A 19,844-nucleotide genomic window follows, 5' to 3' on the forward strand; every position below is an offset into this window, starting at 1 on the left:
CCCCTCACATGGAAGTTACGTTGACAGTGTCGGTTTTCAAGCAAGGCCACCGGTTTATGCAGGTGCTGGACCTGCTTCACCAGCCCCTCCACCTGGTGTTTGGTTTCTTGGATTTGGCAATCCATTGAGTTCTTCCTCTCCTTTACCCCACCCACTTTTTGTTGGAGGATCCCCAACTCTGTTTGGGTCTCTTGTAGGTCAGCCTTCCAGACCTGCCTCAGGTCTACTAACAGCCGCTTTATAACCTCTTTTTCAGATCTGTGGTATACTTCACCAAATCGTGGCAAGGAAAGGGATTCCCCCTCCTCTTGTGAGTCCTCTGAGGCCTCCGGCTCACTCTGAGCTCAGGCACCATCTTGACAGGCCTCGGCGGTGCAGGCTTCTCGAACGCTAGGCTGATCTTAGGTGACGCTCGTCACTCCACTTAAAATTGTGGTCTGTCTTTACGCCCCATGACGAGCCACAATCATGCATCCGCACAGCTTCTCAGTTGGCCACACTCCCCAGCTAATTAAATTTATACCCAGATTTTTTTTAGAGATTCTACTTTTCTTAATGTCTATATTTAGTGTACTTGTATATCCTGACATATTGGTACTTTTTGACTTTTTTTGGGTTGTTTTTTATTTTTTAATCACTTTTTATTGAACTTGCATTTATAGTCTACAAACACTGACCTTTTGTAACAAGTAAACACAATCCTGTTTAAGTCAACTAAAAATACTGATCATATTATCTAATCCAGAGATTTGGACACCATACATGCTTATTTGGACTGCAGTGTTTTGCTTTATTTTAGGAATTTCATATTTTTGGTGATATAAAATGTGCAATGTTCTCTGGACAACCAGATGTTGTAGCCCCATTTCTTTTTTTTCTCAACCAACAAAAGAGTCACCTCGGGCAATGTGCATTGTGACCAGGTATTCTCGACTCTTCCTGTAGGGCTAATGGATTCAGCTACAAGAGTTAAACAAATAAGCACTTACAAGCCACACGTAATGTGTTCCAAGTAAGGATTTATTCTTCTTGTGTTACTGCACCATTATTTACTCAATCAACAAAGTCATAACAACACTTGTCTGCTGGTGACTTTTTTGATACATTAGCATGTCTAACTGACAGACAATCAAGGTAAACCACTTTTTTTCCGTGTCAATGGTTTAACACAAAGCTGTTGTAGTGATACAGTGAATGTATTAAACATAACATGGTATCTGCAGCAAGGTGTGCCAGCACAGCCATAACAGAGGCTATATCATAGCCACTATGTTTGGAGGATTAGTTGCTCCAGAGATGTTCAAGGGGTAACATGATCCAAAGATACCAAGCGTGCACCTGACTTCAAGCATGTCCTTGTGGTCTATTAACCAGGTCTGTGGTCAGGATATTCCTAGGACTGTAAACTGCTGTAGCCAGCCAGGATTTTCCACATCAACATTTTTTTTCCTTCTTCAGCATTGATCAGAAGACTGGACTCACCCAGGATTGCTTGGTTCCAAAGGTTATCTAGAGAAGAGTTAGAGACCTGTGCCCAATAACTGTATTTAGATTGGAGTGTGTATTTGAAGATGGGCTGGTATCATTCAATTATGGTTCACATCTAAAGATATCACTGCTTTTTATTTACATTTATCATGTTTTTATTTATCTAGGTCAGTTCTGTTTTGTTTGGAACCTGGTCTAGTTGAGTTGGAGATGCCCCTTCCACCGCTACTCCAGAAACGGGCTCACGCTCTACAGAGACAGCTGTTGTCTGAATCCCTCCTCCAAGAACTGGAAGTATTTCTCAAGAGACAGGTGGGAGGGCTATTCCATGCAAATTAGTCCTATTAATTATTTAATTTTTCCATTACACATTCAAGATTAATATCTATTATCTGATTTTAAAATGTATTGCAATTTTGTAATCTAGCATTAATGATAGAGGGGGCAAGCTCTTACTCTGCCTGGCCCAATACCTATGGAATAGTGGATATGTGTTTGTGTGTGTTCCGGTATTTTGTATGTGTATGGCTATGTGTACATAAAGAATATTGTGTCTGTATATGTATGTGTATGTGCAAGTAGATAAACCTGGAGGAATTTTTATATGAATGGTATGGAGTATCTGTATAGATACCTGCATGAGCATTCTTGATGTGTATTTATGAGTCTGTGAGTAATTGAAGAGCACTGTGTGAGTATTCAACTGAGTGAGACTCCGTGCTTGTATGCTTGTGTCTAAGGGGTATTCTTTAGAGGTACAGCACATATAAAAGTGGTATTTTGTGTGTGTGCAGCAGTGAAGTAGAGGGGAATGTTTGATTGTCGAACTATATTTTCTAAGTTAATGTTATTCTTTATTTTTTTTAGGGTAACCAAAAACCAGAGAAGCGGCACCTCAGTTTTAGTAGTGAGGAGAATATATTAAGGTAAGGGAAGCCAACGTGATTTTACCATATTCTGTTTTTTCAAGACCCCCAGTAGTCATGGCCATTGACTGGGTGCTGTAGCTCAGTGTTCCCCAACCCAGTCCTCAAGGACCACCAACAGTCCAGATTTTGCCAGTATATCCGTTGGAATAAAAGAAGGAAATACATAAATTCTGGACTCTTGGTGGTCCATGAGGACTGGGTTGGGGACCACTGCGTAGCTTATTCCGGATTAGTAATATTTATTACAGCTAATGCAAGGCCTGCATTTCACAGTGATAATGTATCTTTTTTTTGCTAAAGTAGATTAAGATGTTATTGCCCCAAGGGGAAGATAAAGTCCAATCTATGGAGTCTCCTCCTGCATGTGTATGCCCTGTAATTAAAAAACTTTCTATTTATATAATGGTTCATCAGTCTCATTTAGACTATCCATCCATTTTTCAATGATTTGGGGTCTCTTTACTATGCATAGCCCCTTTGAACCATGTGCTTCCCATCCTTATTGACATTAATTTATCTTCCCCTTACTCTTGCCATTCTCATTCCACACCATCTGTTCGAATCCTTCTTCGTGCAAAATAAATCCTTTCTACAAAATAACCACCAAAAATCAATGAAAATCTATGACTGATTTAGAAGCGGCGTGTCATTTAGTTTCCCAGTGCACACACTGTTCCTTTCTCATTTTCTCCATAGATATTTATGTGCCTATTTTACTGTTGAGATGAAATTAATTTTTTTTTTCCCCCTCTATGCGTTCCACAGACTTTGTAAATATAAAATCCTAATTTGTACGACCTGCCAGAGTTTATGAATCAGCCCTAGTGATGACCTACTCTGAATAACAAATATCTGTGTGGTCCCACTTCCGACTCTCTCTTACGAACTGCCATGCGAAATAACCGTAGTACTGAATTAGACAGATATATTGTTTTTATAATGAGCCTCGTGAAATATGTCCGGCAAACCATAGTCTTCTGATCTAGTGTCAAGTGATTGGCGATGTGCTTATTGCTTTAGTTCAAGGTCACAAACAAAGGTTACAAATTGTTCGAGGAAGCTTATTTCACAGGCTCGGTTATGGCCAACATGATTTTATGTGAATAATAACTGTCTATTGTACTTTCCATAAACCCAGATATTAAGTACGCAATTCCTCCTACAGCATTGTTTGCTTTTCTGCCTGTCTTTCAGTAAGAAATCTTAACAGACGCTCCTATATTGACACAAACACATTGCTAGGGAGACTGAGTAAATATAATTATTTCTTGCCATAGATATATGTATATCTTATATGACTTCTAATTCAAATGCTTAGAGAGCAGTTATAGCAAAAATTCTAACCTATTACGTTAGGCAAAATCCCTGTTATTTTTTCATGAACGTGTCCTGCGGAATTTAATCTTAGCAGTGTATTCAGTTAAAGTCAGAATTGTGACGAAACAGCACATATTACTCCAAAGTGCAATTCGAGTTCCAAACGTGTAAAAGTCTTGCCGATTCCTGCAGATGACTTACATTTTTAAATTCATTTAAAAATTTTTTTTTTTAATTTCATTAATGTGACATTTCTCCCCATGGTGGAAGTGCAGTGCATTAACAGTCAACAAACTGGATTTTTGGAAGAGGATTAAAAAAATTGAATGGCAGTGATAATCCGTCAGTGCTAGCGGCCAAACTTTGATGTTTTGTTTCTTAAACCACTTAAAGACATTTTGACAAGAAACACAGATTGCATCCAAAGACTTTTTGCACCATAGCCACTAGCTGTATTTGCTATGTACTCAGTGTCCCTTAAATTTCAGGTTTTCAAATTCTAATAGTGTTTCTATTTCAATTTGACACTTTTTAAAGCGTTTTTCATTAAATCTGACTTTTTAACAGTGGCATTTACTAACAAAGTTAAAGGATCACTATAGTGTCAGGAAAACAAACTCGTTTTCCTGACACTATAGCATCCTTAGAACCCCCCACCCTAAGGGTCCCCCTCCCTTGGCACAAACCCCTTCAGTTACTTACTTTAATCCAGCGCTGGGCTCCCTCGTCACTGGTGACTTCTCCTCCCCCGCCAACGTCAGCTCCTGAGTGGAGCCGAATGCGCATGAGCGGCAAGTGCCGCAATGCTTTCCTGTGGATGTTCCTGTGGACGTTACGCACGCTGGATGCGAATTTCGCACCCAGCGTCGCAGATGCGACTCTAGCGGCTGTCAGGAAGACAGCCATTAGAGGTTGGATTAACCCTGCTATGTAAACATAGCAGTTTCTCTGAAACTGATATGTTTACATCTAAAGGGTTAAAACCTGGGGGACCTGGCACCCAGACCACATGCTTACTGACACACACATACATGCTCACTACAGACATGCTCACTGACACACATACATGCTCACTGACACACACATGCATGCTTACTACAGACATACTCACTGACACATACATACATGCTCACTGCAGACATGCTCACTGACACACGCATGCTTACAACAGCAGGCATACACACATACACACACACACACACACACGAAAGCTTCCTCCCTGCAGTGCTCCCTCCGGTCGCCGCATCTTCAATGCGGCCGCACCAGCCCCAAGCCCCTCCCTCCATAATTCCCTCAGACTCTCACAGTCTGAGGGGAAAATTATCAAATGGTATTAGTTATAGGTATTAGCACTCTCTGCCCGGTATCCCAGTGGGCCAGTCCAGTCCTGACCTTCATGAAATTAGGCATGTGGCTGACCAGTGTTTGTCTCTGGGAAGCCCAGTTTTGTGTTGAATTTCAAAATGATGATTACTTAAAAAGTTATTTTCCCTTGTATACGGTATATACTCGAGTATAAGCCGACCCGAATATAAGCCGAGGCCCCTAATTTTACCCAAAAAAACTGGGAAAACGCATTGACTCGAGTATAAGACTAGGGTGGGAAATGCAGCAGCTACTGGTAAATCTCTAAATAAAATTAGATCCTAAAAAAATTATATTAATTGAATATTTATTTACAGTGTGTGTATATAATGAATGCAGTGTGTGTGTATGAATGCAGTGTGTGTATGTATGAGTGCAGTGTGTGTATGTATGAGTGCAGTGTGTGTATGAATGCAGTGTGTGTGTATGAATGCAGTGTGTGTATGAATGCAGTGTGTGTATGTATGAGTGCAGTGTGTGTGTATATGAATGCAGTGTGTGTATGAATGCAGTGTGTGTATGTATGAGTGCTGTGTGTATGTATGAGTGCAGTGTGTGTATGAATGCAGTGTGTGTGTATGAGTGCAGTGTGTGTGTATGAGTGCAGTGTGTGTGTATGAATGCAGTGTGAGTGTGTGTGATGCAGTGTGTGTTTGTGTATGTGTTGCAGAGCATTGGTGGGGGGTGGGCATTTTTATTATTATTTTAATACATTTTTTTGTTATATTATTTTTTATTTTCTTATTATTTTATTTTCTTATTATTTTATTTTCTTATTATTATTTATATATATATATTTTTTTTCGTCCCCCTCCCTGCTTGATACATGGCAGGGCGGGGGCTCTCACTCCCTGGTGGTCCAGTGGCATTGGCAGTTCAGTGGAGGGGGGCTGGCAGAGAGCGCTTACCTCTCCTGTCAGCTCCCTTCTCCTCAGCGCCGGTCCGGTCAGCTCCCTCTGCAAGTCGCAGTGTAAGTCTCGCGGCCGCGCTATGACCCCACGGCTCTTGCGAGACTTACAGTGGAGCTGACAGGGGAGCAGACCGGACTGGCGCGGAGGAGAAGGGAGCTGACAGGAGCTGCAGGAGAGGTAAGTAAGATCTTCCTGCCAGCCCCCCTCCTACACAGCCCCCTGTCTGTATTATGGCAATGTAAGTTGCCATAATGAAGACATTGACTCGAGTATAAGTCGAGTTGGGGTTTTTCAGCACAAAAAATGTGCCGAAAAACTCGACTTATACTCGAGTATATACGGTATATATAATCTGAAAGTTGACAAATGTTGACAAAGAGAGGAACTCTAGTCAAGCACTGCGGACTTTATCAACTTGTCATTGACTGGGTACTCAGTACGCACCTTAGCTTCCTGTCACCAGGTATCTGTGTTGACTCTGCATCATGCGAGAGTGCTGTGAGGTCCTCACCAGCTATGCACATTATAATACACCTATGTCCTAGGAAGGGCACAGGATATTTCCATCGACCGCCATTAACCACTTAGTATATACGCTAAGAAGTGGCATTATGAATGAAAACCCTGTGGGACCAGCACAGCATGAATATAGGTAAGTAGCACTGGTCTCTGAGCCACTGATTATCATTGGGGGTCTGGGGCAGCCTAAGACAGGCTGGAGGGCGGACCACAAGTACAGTACCCTTGCTGCTTTAATTTTACACCATTTTATGATATTTTCATGATATTTTTATTTTATTTATTTAAGCTGTATTTTATAATGTATTATTTTCACTTCACTATTAAAGGAACACTATGAGGGCGGGGCTTGACCGCCATGCAAGCTGGTCGTGTTTTTGTAAGAGAGCTCCTCGTAGGATCTCAATTAAAGTGGGATTAATTACTGCAAATCCCTCTCTAAGCAAGTTTTTTCTGAGATCCCACTTACCCTGACCAAGCTGATCCACTGTGGAGTGGCTGCTAGCTACATTTTGCCTCAACGACTTCTGCAGTGCGGCCTTGGCGACAAACTGGACAGGAGAGGCATCCTGGGCCCCAGCAACTCCCCTCGGCACCCCGTTTCCCCCCTCTTTGGACCGGCGGGGGTGATCCCAGTCCACTCCTGGGAGGCTACATGGCCCAAGAGGTGTCGCCAAGTGAACAGACGACTAGCACGGAGACACACATCATGGCAGACGCCACATGCTCCCCAGATCAGCAGTCTGGTATCATGTCCAAGCTGGACCGCATCTTTGTCGACTTCAGGAAAAAATTAAAGCTCAGAATAATTGAGTTTAGTACAGTTCCTGACTCAATTATCTCCCAGGCACAGGGGAGGGATTATCCTATTTTATGTGGGAGTGCCCTGGACCTGAGAGCCAATGCAATGTAATGTTTTTGCTGAGAGTCTACTCTCAGGTCCAGTGGGGAATACCCCTGGAATATGTTTAAGGAAATCCCTTGTCTAGGCCGACATCAAACAAGTCACAGACAGAATGCAAACGGCAGAGAAAAAGATTACAAATGTTCAATCTAACCTGCCATCTCTCAGGGACTGGGTCCAACAACTTCAAACTGAAAAAAGGCACTGACAGCGCACAAATGACGTCTCTGGAAGAACGGCAGCACCATACTCATATTAAAATTCGGGGCATACCAATCGCGGTTTTCGACCGAAGAATTGCCGCACTATGATAGGTGCTTACTATCTACAATCCTACCCCATGTCACTGCCAAGAAACACGCCATAGATGGGATCTACTGCATCAGAGGCTCCACAAGAGCTCACCCCCCCCCACTATGGTGAGAAATGTCATCCTACGCTGTGTGACTGTCCATGACAAGATGCAGATTCTGCTGACTCTAAAGGGTTAGACACCCCTGACTTTTGAGGATTCACATCTCCAAGACCTTACCAGAACCACTCTGATCTGGTGAAAGTCCCTCGGACCTGTCACCTGTCAACTACGAAACGCTGGAATACCCTACAGATGGTGAACAATGGGATCCCTACTGGTGAACCACAAATGAACTAAACATAACCTTATGTCGCTGGACGCGGCACCCGACCTTCTGGAGTCTTTGGGACTGCCTTGTGTACCTGTTACCCAGACCCTGGGAATGCTTGGGACCCTGCTAACATCACTCCCTTTGTTCCGAGAGCTGAAAGATCACAACTTCGGGTACCGGTACCAACCCAACATGAACACCCCTGCTCCAAAGTTTTTAAAATGGTTTGAAGCAAAAAAACACAAATAAAGCATCTTACAAGTTTTTGATTGATAATTTTTCATGCTAAATACAAATGACATGACAGATTCATTTGAATCTTTGCGTTGTCTTATGAGCTTATTGATTCTCTAAACTCAAATCATTGTATCTCTCTGTGCTTCTGATGGCAGCATTAGATTGTAAGTTGCGAGGGTACTATGCCAAAACAGATTTATGTTCAATAATAAACACATTATCAACACAAAGGGGTTATGTTTCTGAAACATTGATATGACAGCCGACCTCTGAAACGCCGGAGCTGAAAATATCTCCAAACTGTAACACGCACGCAAACAGTTACGCAAGAATAAAGATTTTATGTTTAATTACTGCAGAACGGTCACAATCTGCACTCTGGCAGTCTTTGACAAAGGAAGTTAAATGAATTATACGATGCTTAGTTTAAACAAATAATGTTAAAATCATTTTTTTTCCTAATCGCTGTTCACGTTCCGCTCTCCCGCAGTTCTGTTTCTGGTTTGTGTCTGCAGGTGGTAATGAGTTAAAAATAAAACAGGCGAAAAAAAAAAAAATAAGGAAAAATTAAAGAAACCCTCCAATCCTGAAGCTTTTTATCTTTCTATAACAAAATGTTCTTTCCTTTTGTGTGTACATCCCGAGGAAAGCAAACTACCTTTATCCTGTTTTAACCAGAGAGCAGAGGTGGAATAGCCTAATATTTGTTGTTATAGAAACCAGGGTCTTGTATTGAATTTGGGGGAGGCAGATAGGGGGCTGGGTTGTATAATCCCAATGCTTCCGACTTCGTATTTCAGAAAATCTAATATTAACACACCGTCAAATATGAAAGGACCACAGAGAACCCTCCAGGCCAAATTTTTACTGTTTTTTATTGCCCCCGTTTGCAGTTTAATTTTTATTTTTTATTATTACTATTTTATTTATTTTTTTGCTGAATGCGCACATCAAGCAAGTACAGAGTATTAACCCTTAGCTAACATTTCGCAGATACAGATGTCTAGTGGTAGTTTCGTTGAGAATTTCCATTTCCCTGCCTTTTCTATAGAAAATGTGCGCTTGGGGGTTCTACAAAGGAAATCTCTGGTCATAGACGGAATCCCTAGCCAGGCAGTTATAGGATTCATCAGTGTTAATAAATCCTAGTGATTTGGAGAGTGGGCATCCCTTTAAATACAGTTGTTGTTTATAATTACCTATGCAGTTAAATAACCCGAACGGCTCTTCTAGGCAGACAGGTTTTGAGATAGCTTTGTTGCCTGGGGAGAGTAAAAATAATTGTTATGGCACGATGTAACAGAAAATCCTCCACCATATGTTCTTTAATGGGGAATCATAGCCAAAGCACACTTTTTACATCGAATTCCATTTTTTAGAACTCACAAATAAACATTTGTTAAATCTACAGGATAGGGAAATATAATATTAAAGTAACACTCCGGGCACTACGAAGTTGTTATGGTGCCAGAATGTCCACAGCGCCAGTTTATCTTTAGGGGTTAAAACTTTAACAAATGTTTTAATCCTGAAGTCCGTTATCCAGCACCTAATCACTCTGGCCATGGTATTCTGGGCTGGGGTGTTGCTGATTGGTGGAGAGTGTCAGCTTAAGCTCCCATTCAAAAAACGGCTTGAGAAAGATACATACGTTTCTCAAGCTGTTTTGTGAATAGGGTACTACTGATTGGCTTAGACCTTTAGCTGATGCCCTCAGCCAATCAGTGGCATCCCTGTCCTAAGCTTTCTCTTTCAAGAATCTTAGTTAGAGAGGGCAATGAATACTGGACTTTAGGGTTAAACCATGAACAGCTTAGTGCCTAAAGATAAGCCAGTGCCAGGGACCCCTTGGCAACATAACAATGTTATCTTTAAAGTTAAACTTTGTATGGTGCCCAGAGTCTTCCTTTAAAAAATCTTTGAAGAGGCAGTTCCCCTTAAAGGTCAGCAGAGTGTTACCTGCAACATATAAGTCAGCTGACCTCTTTTACCTTTAATTTTGTTTCAGTATAAAATGTATAAAACTGACACACATGTGCTAAAATAAATGTCATGTATTTGCATATCTCCACCCAGAATCATTAGTTGTAGTGTGAGTGCCACTCTTGGAGGATGTCTAAGGGAAACAGGTCTGCTGGCGTGTCTAAGATGATCTAATTATAATTACACACCATGAAACTCTTAATATACTTTTTAATGTCACTTTTTATGGGAAACTTTTGAGGTGCATACCAAGCACGTCAAAAAAAGGAGCGTTTCCCTTCAACCACAAATAAATAAAAACCATATACATAGATAATTGTAATAATTACATTATTATTTATTTGTTTGCTCCACTGGTCATAAGGCCCAAATGTATTCTAATCACCTGCCTCGTTGGGGACATTTTTAACCATAGTGTATCTACTTTTTGGCAAGGAACGTGTTAATTTTTTAAATAGCGATTGTACATACCTTTTTGATGACGTTCCATGGAATATTTGTGATTTTGTCTTTCTCGTCCACTGAGCGCATCATCTCATTGGGTAGTTAATCATCAATAAACCCATGATTACTGGTCCACCGGTCTCCAATTCTTTGACTACATTTTTTTTACTGTGAATAGTGGATTGCCAACCTTCACTACGTCTCTGGTACCAGCATGTAACCAGGACTTTTCAGGATCATCAAAGCCTTAACTTCTAAGGTCATCTTGGGACTTTCAAGTCTGTTTGCTTTAAGAACTCATCACGACCCATTGAGCCTGGTATTTATTTCAGCCCTTTGTCGTTCTCAAATTGATAGAGTATCATACCAGCCAGATGCTACATGTTCTGGATCTAGGCAGGTAGCCTGCCTGCCATTGCATTTTTAATGCTGAAATTGAGCACACAGGATAGGTCCTGCTGTGTGACTGCCATAAGACTTGGCACTTTCCGGTTTATTTATCTGTTTGGGGCAAAGCACACTAATGAAAACAAGCCAGAAAAAGAGTGGATGGAAAATATACGAGGAAGAACCTCTTTCAACCGTGAAACGGTAAATGCAGGCCCTTAATGGTTTGGAGAGAATAATTAAGAAACGCAGGAAATTGTTGTCATTAATTAGAAATTTGAGTCAATGTTACTAGGCTTTGTTTGGGTTAAGGCTTGCGAGCGTTTCTGTGCTGGTTCATATTAAAGGGACAGTCTAAGCACCAAAACAACTGCATCTGAGCACAGTGGTTTTGGTACATTGATAGTGGGCCTTTACTCGTACCAAACTTTGCCTTTTATGACAAATGACAGAGCTTATATTTGTCTAAGTACATGCCTCTGGTGGTTGTAAGAGAGACAGCCACTATAGCATTTCGTCCTTAGGACCTTTGATTTTCGAAGGTCTTCACCTTCAGCGTCAACTTGCACAGCAAGTATTGAATTTACTGCTCCACTATAAGCAACTGACTGGCAGAGTGTTGTGACTGCTGGGCATGTGCTGCACGTCCGCAATGACGCACACTGCGTTTACACATGCTGACAATACTACACATAAACACACAAACTCTATATAAATCCTGAAGAACTCACAGAAGGCAGATTGAGCTGCAGCAAGGAGTCTATCCCGGTGTGGGATTGCCGGTAAATGTAATGGATTTATTCAACTTCTTTATTTTAACAATGGAGTAGAGACTGTAGATTAAAAGGGAACACTCTAATGTTGAAAAGAGAATATCTATCTATATATATATATTCTTTATTATTTCATTTTCCTTTAGAGTGTTCCTTTAAATCTTAATTATGAAGACTTTTTTTATTAAAAGAGGATTATCAAATATTTAATTTCAAATGGCCTTATTTTAGTATTTATGACAAACTGCATAAATCTACACTAAAGGAAAGGATGATACCAGATATAAAATGTATGTTTTGGTAATACACTTTTTGATAGAGTTCTGTGAGTAAGTGAGTAAGTATTTTTTTAACAAGCAACCGATGTATGTTGACAATTAGATATCAATTTGACAGAACAGCAAAAATCATGATTTGCCGAAAGTTTAACTCCCGATTAAGTGAATAAACACGATAAAATCTAATTGTAAAGACGGAAGGTGAGTATTTAACACACAGAAATCCTCCATGTCTGATGGATATTTTTCTCTGCTTATTGTTTTATTAAATACAGATGCATACAGTCTAGGAAAAGTTCCACATTTTGTATCAATGTCTTTTCAGCTTTGACCAGCATGAAAACATTCGCTTGGAGGAAAAGTTTCGCTTGGATGACCTGTATGCTTTGGAAGAAGTTTTTGCCAAACATAATTTGAAGGAAGCTGAGACGGATGACGCAGGTGGGACTCAAAAAACCTCACTGAACAGACGCAAGCCAAAGGAGACAGTGCAACGGGAGGGAAATCTGACTCTGAGAGAATTTCAAAATGTTCTGTCGGACCTGTTTGGATCAGAGTACTGGGATGACCACATGCAGCTGCTTTTCAACAAGGTTGTTTTATCACTGCTATTCATAACCATGTCAGTGCTTCATAAAGCATCATGTCAGCCTTTCTTGTTTGAATTACTGTTGGATCTGAGATCCATGTTGACTTTGGCCCAAGCAGATGATCGTAAACGTTCAAGAAAGTCAATGCTGGATTATCACTCTGACCCTAGCACTCAACATAGGATATGGCTGTGTGAATAACTCCAATACATGTTAATGATATGAAATCCCATTAGATAAAGGCATTAGCTCTGCTTGGGCAGCGACAGACTAAGTTATCTGTAAATGTCTCTTCTCGTAGGTTGACACATCTTGCGATGGGTATGTTGACTGGAGTGAGTTCTGTACATACATGCTGTTACAATACAAGGAGAAGGATTACATTGTAGCTCGAAAGACAACATTCCTGGGGCCACCTGTGATAAAGTTCTGTCTTCGTAATAAGGTTTGCCTTTCCCACAATCCCTTTCTTACTTTACCACTCCATCTATCCCAAACATATCCTTCTAGAGCGGTTAAGGTCAATGACCTGCTATGAAGTCTTTTATATTCCAGATTCCAACTATCCCAAATGCCACTTGGTCATAGGACTTTACTGTTGACATGTCTGGTTTCTATTGAGTGCAACAGTCACGCACTTCCATATCTCAGCAAGCAAGCTATTATATTATCAATAATCAGTCAAGGTCAAGTGCCTGTAGTATCATTCAACGGCTGCCACAGCCTTTAAAGTATTTGTTGGACATAATTGTATTGACTGTAATAATAAAGAATATTTGATTTCTCTCTGTTTTTTTCCAGCAAGAGCCAACGAGCAGGATTCTGGCGATCACGCACCCTCCTCCCCTCTGGTTTGTGAGTGTTAGTAAAGGAGGGGTCCTCACTGTGTGGAGCTCTGACCTGCACCCACAAAGGAATTATGAGGTACATTATATAATTACTGAAACTTTCTGATAGTATGACAGAATCACAGTTTACATTCTAAAGGAGAAAAAAAAAATAACAACTGTTGTGGCATATGTAGAATAAAAGGGACATGCGACACTTTGAGACAATTGTCTCATTCAAAAGATTTCACTTCAAATGAGAGAGCTGCCTCACTTTGCAAGTTTAAAAAAAAGATTTTTTTTTCATATTTTTGTGGGGGGTTTTTTTCACACTCACTCCAGAGAAGATACTGATCTAACCAATCAGTGTCCTATCCCTTGGAATTGATTTACACATGTGCGGTTGGAAGATCTCTTCCCCTTGCAACATCCTGACAGGGAAGGAAGAGAGGGATCTAATCAGTGTGATTTACACAGGCATCTCCTGTTGCTGCACAAGGATGCCTTGTTTCTGTCGTTAATGGACTGGACTTAAACTGGGAAGGGTGAATAAGAAGGGGGGGGGGGGTAAAACTCTAGAATTCTAGCTGAGAGGCGTGCCAACCAAGTTTATAACTTTTATGACATGCTTTCAAAGTATTTCTTGCTTTATTTTGGTTTGTTTATTTGTTTTAAAGTGTTTGCTTGTTGGCAGGCCCAGACTGGCCATCAGGCATACCAGGCAAATGCCTGGTGGGCCGTGATGGCCATGGGCCTAGGCCGGCAGGGGAGATCATTGCTATCAGAGCGCCGGCCCTGCTGTGTGCCTCCATGGGCCAGGGGGGAGACAAACTATCGCCTCACCGGCCCACAGGCACTGAGATGCGGCCAGAGAGAGGACCCGGAGAAGATCTATCCTGCAGCTCCGCCGGGTTCCTCTTGGGAGGTTGTAGCGTTGCCGTGGTTACTGTGACAATGCTCCGATCTCGCGAGAGTGAATTCTACCCCAGGAACTACAGGGTAGAGGTCACTCCTCACCGGACCACCAGGGATTTCCCATCGGACCACCAGGGCTGGCAACAAGGAGGGGGGGACATAAATATAATAATAATAAAAATAATAATAAACAAAATACATATACATATTTTTTACTTTTACCCCACTGCACCCCAAACATCATACTACACCCCAAACACCACACTGCACCCCACACACACACACTACACCCCAAACATCACACTACACCCCGAACACTACAGTGCACCCCTCACATGCACACACTACACCCCAAACATCACACTACAGCCCAAACACCACATTGCACCCCAAACACCACACTGCACCCCTCACATGCACACACTACACACCAAACATCACACTACCCCCCAAACACCACACTGCACCCCTCACATGCACACACTACACCCCAAACATCACACTACACCCCTCACACCCCAAACATCACACTACACTTCTCACACACACACACACACTGCACCCCAAACACCACAGAGTACCCCAAACACACACACACTGCCCCCAAACACCACACACACTGCACCCCAAACAAGACACATCACCCCAAACACACTGCACCCCTCAAACACACACCCTGCACGCCTCACACACCCTGCACCTGTCACACACCCTGCACCCCTCACACACCCTGCACCCCTCACACACCCTGCACCCTTCACACACACAGTGCACCCTTCCCACACAGTGCAACCTTCACACACACAGTGCACCCCCCACACACGCACTCCACACACACACACACACACACTGCAATCCTCAAACACACTGCACCCTTTACACACACACATTGCACACCCTGCACCCCTTACACACAGTGCACCATTCACACACACAGTGCACCCCTACACACATTACATTTTAGACACACACACTACATTCCTTATACACACACACATTACATCCCATATACACACACCCTAGATCCCGTACATAACTATTGATCCTCTACACACTTACACACTTAGAATCCCTATACACACTCTGAATCCTGTACACACACACACACACTAGATCCCCTACGCACACTCTGGGTTCTCCACACATGCTAGATCCCCTACGCACACAATATATCCCCCATAGGCACAAAATGCACCACCTACACACACTACATTAATGACATACACACTCTGGATCCCCTATGAACACACTTGATCCCCTGTAAGCAAACACACACTACTTTCCCTAAACACACACGTTACAACCCCTACACACACTACATCATCTATACACACGTACACTACAGCCCCTATGCACACACTAGCTACATCACCTTCACTCACACTCTCTACAGCCCCTAGCAAGAAACACAACACAACTGAATCCGACATTTACACAAAACACCACACAACAATGAACTAACTCTACTCACACTCAATCCCACAAGCAGGCTCTAAACACATGTACAATATGCGTTCCTTACACTTTTGTCCTTTGGTATCCCACTTATGGAGACACTTGAGACATGTCACAAGCAAACACAGCGCAAGCATGTTAATACATTTGCTTGCGCTGCATAGAACAAATACAGGGCCTTTTTTTCATGCAAGAGCTCTTCAGCGGGGTTCTGCGCATTGAACCAACACTTTGAGAGGGGGCGTGCTTGTCATTGGTGATGACAAAACACCCCCCTCTCTGGCCCGCCCCCTCCTCAGTGGGCCGCTGTGAGTAAAAAATGCCCGGGCCTAATTTGTTTCCCCAGTCCAGCCCTGCTTGTTGGTTTAAAAAAATAATTGTTAAGTGATGCATGTCCCTTTAATATTTAACTTTAGGTTACATCATTTATATAGGAAACTTATAGTAATATATATTAGTATTTTACCTGCTAGATCACAAGCGATTCTCATGATGCACAGTCTGGCAAGAGGAGATTTAAATCCTGGACCACGGATGCTGTCTACATGTCCAATGTCCACAAAATCGCTGTGGCCACCACCAGTCGGGACATACACTTTTTTGATGTCTCCACTATGAACATGTTTGAAGAGTTTCATTTATATGGTACGGGAGCTTTCAGAGATTCTCTTTCAGACTTAGAGGAAGAGTTTTTAAAGAAGAGTCTTTACAAAACGAAAAGAAAGTCTAGGCACTATAAAAAAAGGAATCACCCCCCAAAAATAAATATATTATTTATATTGATCCCAACTGTCACGCTCTGCACTTTTTAATATCATGTTTACTCATCCCCATGTTTAACAAATTTGTATTTATAAGGTGCAAACTATTAGAATTAGACATCAACACTTCTCAATCCTGGTACAGAATGCCTCCAGTTTAGCTCCCTGTCAAACACTGTAAGTTCTGCCATTTGCAACCGGCAGTCATAATAGAGAAAGCATACAGAGAATACATTGTTTTTATTTCTCCTTCTCATTTGCATTGTGTGCCATGGTTGTGCCTCGATTTAAATTGTGAGGATGTTATTTGATACATTGTTTTTATTTCTCATTCTCATTTGCATTGTGTGCCATGGCTGTGCCTCGATTTTAAATTGTGAGGATGTTATTTGATACATTGTTTTTATGAAACAGAAAAAAAAAATTGAGCATCACATGAAAACAAGACACAAGTAATGGGTGAATGTCAATGTTTTATATAATGATATAATTTAATATAAAAGTGACTGGACTCCTTGACACCTTTTCATGTGTGTTTATTTTTACAATAAAGATGTAAAGATGTGAATTGCTTATTTTCCTTATTGTTCTTTACAGGTTTAAGTCATGTTCCAACCTGCTTTGGCTATTGGTATAATGTAAAGGTATTGTATGAACACTGAGATCCTTTAGGGCATGTTTCAAACTGTACTCATACCCTACAGCTCTCCTCCAAGTGGCTGCCAATCTTTGATAAATACTAGGCTTCTCATCCTAACGCATGATAGAGCACCTGTGCGGCAGTGTTTTCTGGGAAATATTCAAAAACACAAATACCTGTCTCTTTCTACTGCAAGAGGAGACAGAATGGTGGTGCTAGGGTTGCAAGTGGCTAACTGTGTGCAGCCAGCTTGATTATGGTGTCAGGGTAGGATGCCTCCTCGGTTCAAATGTGCTTGGAGTCTCTCTTTAGCAAGACTGAGAGACACAAATAGTGTTTGCTTAACCAAGAAAATTGAAAATGGAATTAAAAGCTGGAAAGGTAGCTAAATATCATTTTTTTCAGAGGAATAATGTATGTTGGCCTAGAATTTGCATTTTATTTGTCATTTCTTCATAATTCCCCGTTTAGTGAATATACTCCACTATGTTTACTATTTGTTTTATAACATAAGGTCGATCCCCTGTACTTGCATCATGCCAATTTTGGAAGTATCTCGGAATGCATGTAGTTTGTATCAGACATAGAACACCCAATTTTTTTATTTTTTTTTTACTATGTCTAATCTAGATTCTGAACCCCCACCCTTCATAGTGTAAGGCTAAACTATTGGTGTTCATGGTGGGCTTATCAACGTGTATTTTCCTGTAGTCTCCTGGAGAACGCTCACTCCTTATTTGGGGAGACGACAGCGGAGGAATTAATCTACTACGGCTTCTGAAACCAAACTCTGGCGTGTTTGAGAGACCCTTTACCCAGCAGCCGGGTCCCCACAAAATTTATATGCAGGTAATCAAATGCAGGTTCAAGTAATATCAATCTCTCTCTCTCTCTCTCTATATATATATATATATATATAGATAGATATATATATATCTATATATATATATATACTGTAAGATCATTTAAACCCATTAAGGAGTAGGGGTGTACACAAATTAGTGCAGAAAGTAATTGCACTCAAGAACTCTAGTTGTTTTTAACCAGAGAAGGCTGGCTGAGAGTGATGGGAACTCAACACTATAGCATTAGGAATACAAAACTGTATTGCTAACGCTACAGTGTCCCGCTACCTATAACTAAAGGTCTGCCCCTCCCCAGGTCAATATAGTGTTGATAACCCTTTTCTCACTTATGCAATATGATATCCAACATTGTTTTACAGAGTTAAAGTCTATGAAAAGCCAGGAAGTGTCTGGCTACTGTGCTGTTAGGCAGCAGTCCACAAACCTTTCTATACCAGTGCCCCCCTTGCCATCCTTTCCTGATTGTGATAATGCATGCCTATACAATGTCACTTTAAAGGGTCACTCCAAGGGCCATGGAGCCTGAAATCTGTTTGTACAGAATTACACTATGAAAGAATGCATGTACAGAGATAAAACCCTTAGCAGCCAGATGAGTAACTCCTCCTCTGGCAACGTCATTAACCAGCCCATAAATTGGTTCTGGCTAATGTCAATTATGTGCAAAGTTGGCATCTGACACCAGTGCACATGTCCCTTCTGTGCTCCCTGACCTCCCTCCCCCTTCAGCGAAGAGTAACGTCCACAAAGGCCAATCAGGCTCAGGGAGAATTGGCCTCAGTGCTGGATATTATTTTAAAAAGTAAGCCTTTTTGGGGCGGGCAAGGGGAAGGTTTTTTGTTTTTGTTTTTTTTTAGAGATTTTTGGTTGAGCATTAAACCATTGTTTTGTTGTTTTGATTTACCAGGACTTAAAAGATCACAGCAGCCTTCTTAGCTACCAAGCCATTCCCAATGTGCACCCAGAAGCCATCACCAAACTCCAATATATCCCGAAACAGGAACTCCTCATCACATCGGCAGGCAGTTCTACATCCTCCATAGTCATCATGGACATCCACCAGAAAGGAAAGGTCTACACCTGGAACATTAGCAAGGTTTGCTGTGGTCACCTGAAAGTTTATTTAATAAAGAGCGAGAGCTAGAGTCTGTTTACAACCAGTATGTATTCCAAAATAGTTAAGAACTAAAGTATATCCTACCTTGGTAGTTAGAGATGGGGGGGGGGAGGGGGGGGGGGGAGAGGAGGGGAGAGGGGGGGGCAGCTAAATTTTGCAGGATGGCTAAAAACTCACATGACTCACATTGTTTAGTAAACAAACCCTGGTTTATTAAATAGCAATAATCTGATCAGCACATATTAAACGGTTATTCAGAGCTTATCCATCTTTTGATTAGGGTGTCCGATGCTTTGACTATTCCAAGACAATGAACTTGCTCGTTACCGGGGGCCTAGATCACAAAGTCAGACTATGGAATCAGTACGTCCCAAGTCGACCAATTGCAGTACTACCAGAGCACACCATGGCAATTCTGGATGTGGCCATTTATGAACCCCTGAGACAGATATTCAGCTACTCCAAAGACTCGGTACGTGGTTTTTTTTTTTTCAGTAAGGCCTCATAACAAA

General features: G+C 41.5%; 2 protein-coding genes across 2 annotated transcripts in view; one reads left to right on the forward strand and one right to left on the reverse strand.

Moving 5' to 3' along the window:
- The window catches only part of GNA13 (G protein subunit alpha 13), a 598,177-nt gene that overhangs the window by 109,699 nt on the left and 468,634 nt on the right, over window positions 1-19,844 (reverse strand). The gene's annotated exons all lie outside the window — the stretch shown is intronic.
- LOC134611835 (WD repeat-containing protein on Y chromosome-like) overlaps window positions 1,300-19,844 on the forward strand; it is a 54,200-nt gene continuing 35,655 nt past the window's right edge. The window contains exons 1-10 of the mRNA XM_063456094.1: window positions 1,300-1,800; window positions 2,356-2,414; window positions 12,487-12,754; window positions 13,053-13,196; window positions 13,553-13,675; window positions 16,422-16,593; window positions 17,307-17,353; window positions 18,061-18,198; window positions 19,123-19,311; window positions 19,613-19,804. Of these exons, the coding sequence (XP_063312164.1) occupies window positions 1,699-1,800; window positions 2,356-2,414; window positions 12,487-12,754; window positions 13,053-13,196; window positions 13,553-13,675; window positions 16,422-16,593; window positions 17,307-17,353; window positions 18,061-18,198; window positions 19,123-19,311; window positions 19,613-19,804 (1,434 nt within the window). The 5' untranslated portion in view covers window positions 1,300-1,698. The remainder of the gene's footprint in view (window positions 1,801-2,355; window positions 2,415-12,486; window positions 12,755-13,052; window positions 13,197-13,552; window positions 13,676-16,421; window positions 16,594-17,306; window positions 17,354-18,060; window positions 18,199-19,122; window positions 19,312-19,612; window positions 19,805-19,844) is intronic.

Source organism: Pelobates fuscus, chromosome 5 (genome assembly GCF_036172605.1).
Source record: "Pelobates fuscus isolate aPelFus1 chromosome 5, aPelFus1.pri, whole genome shotgun sequence".
Taxonomy (NCBI): Eukaryota; Metazoa; Chordata; class Amphibia; order Anura; family Pelobatidae; genus Pelobates; species Pelobates fuscus.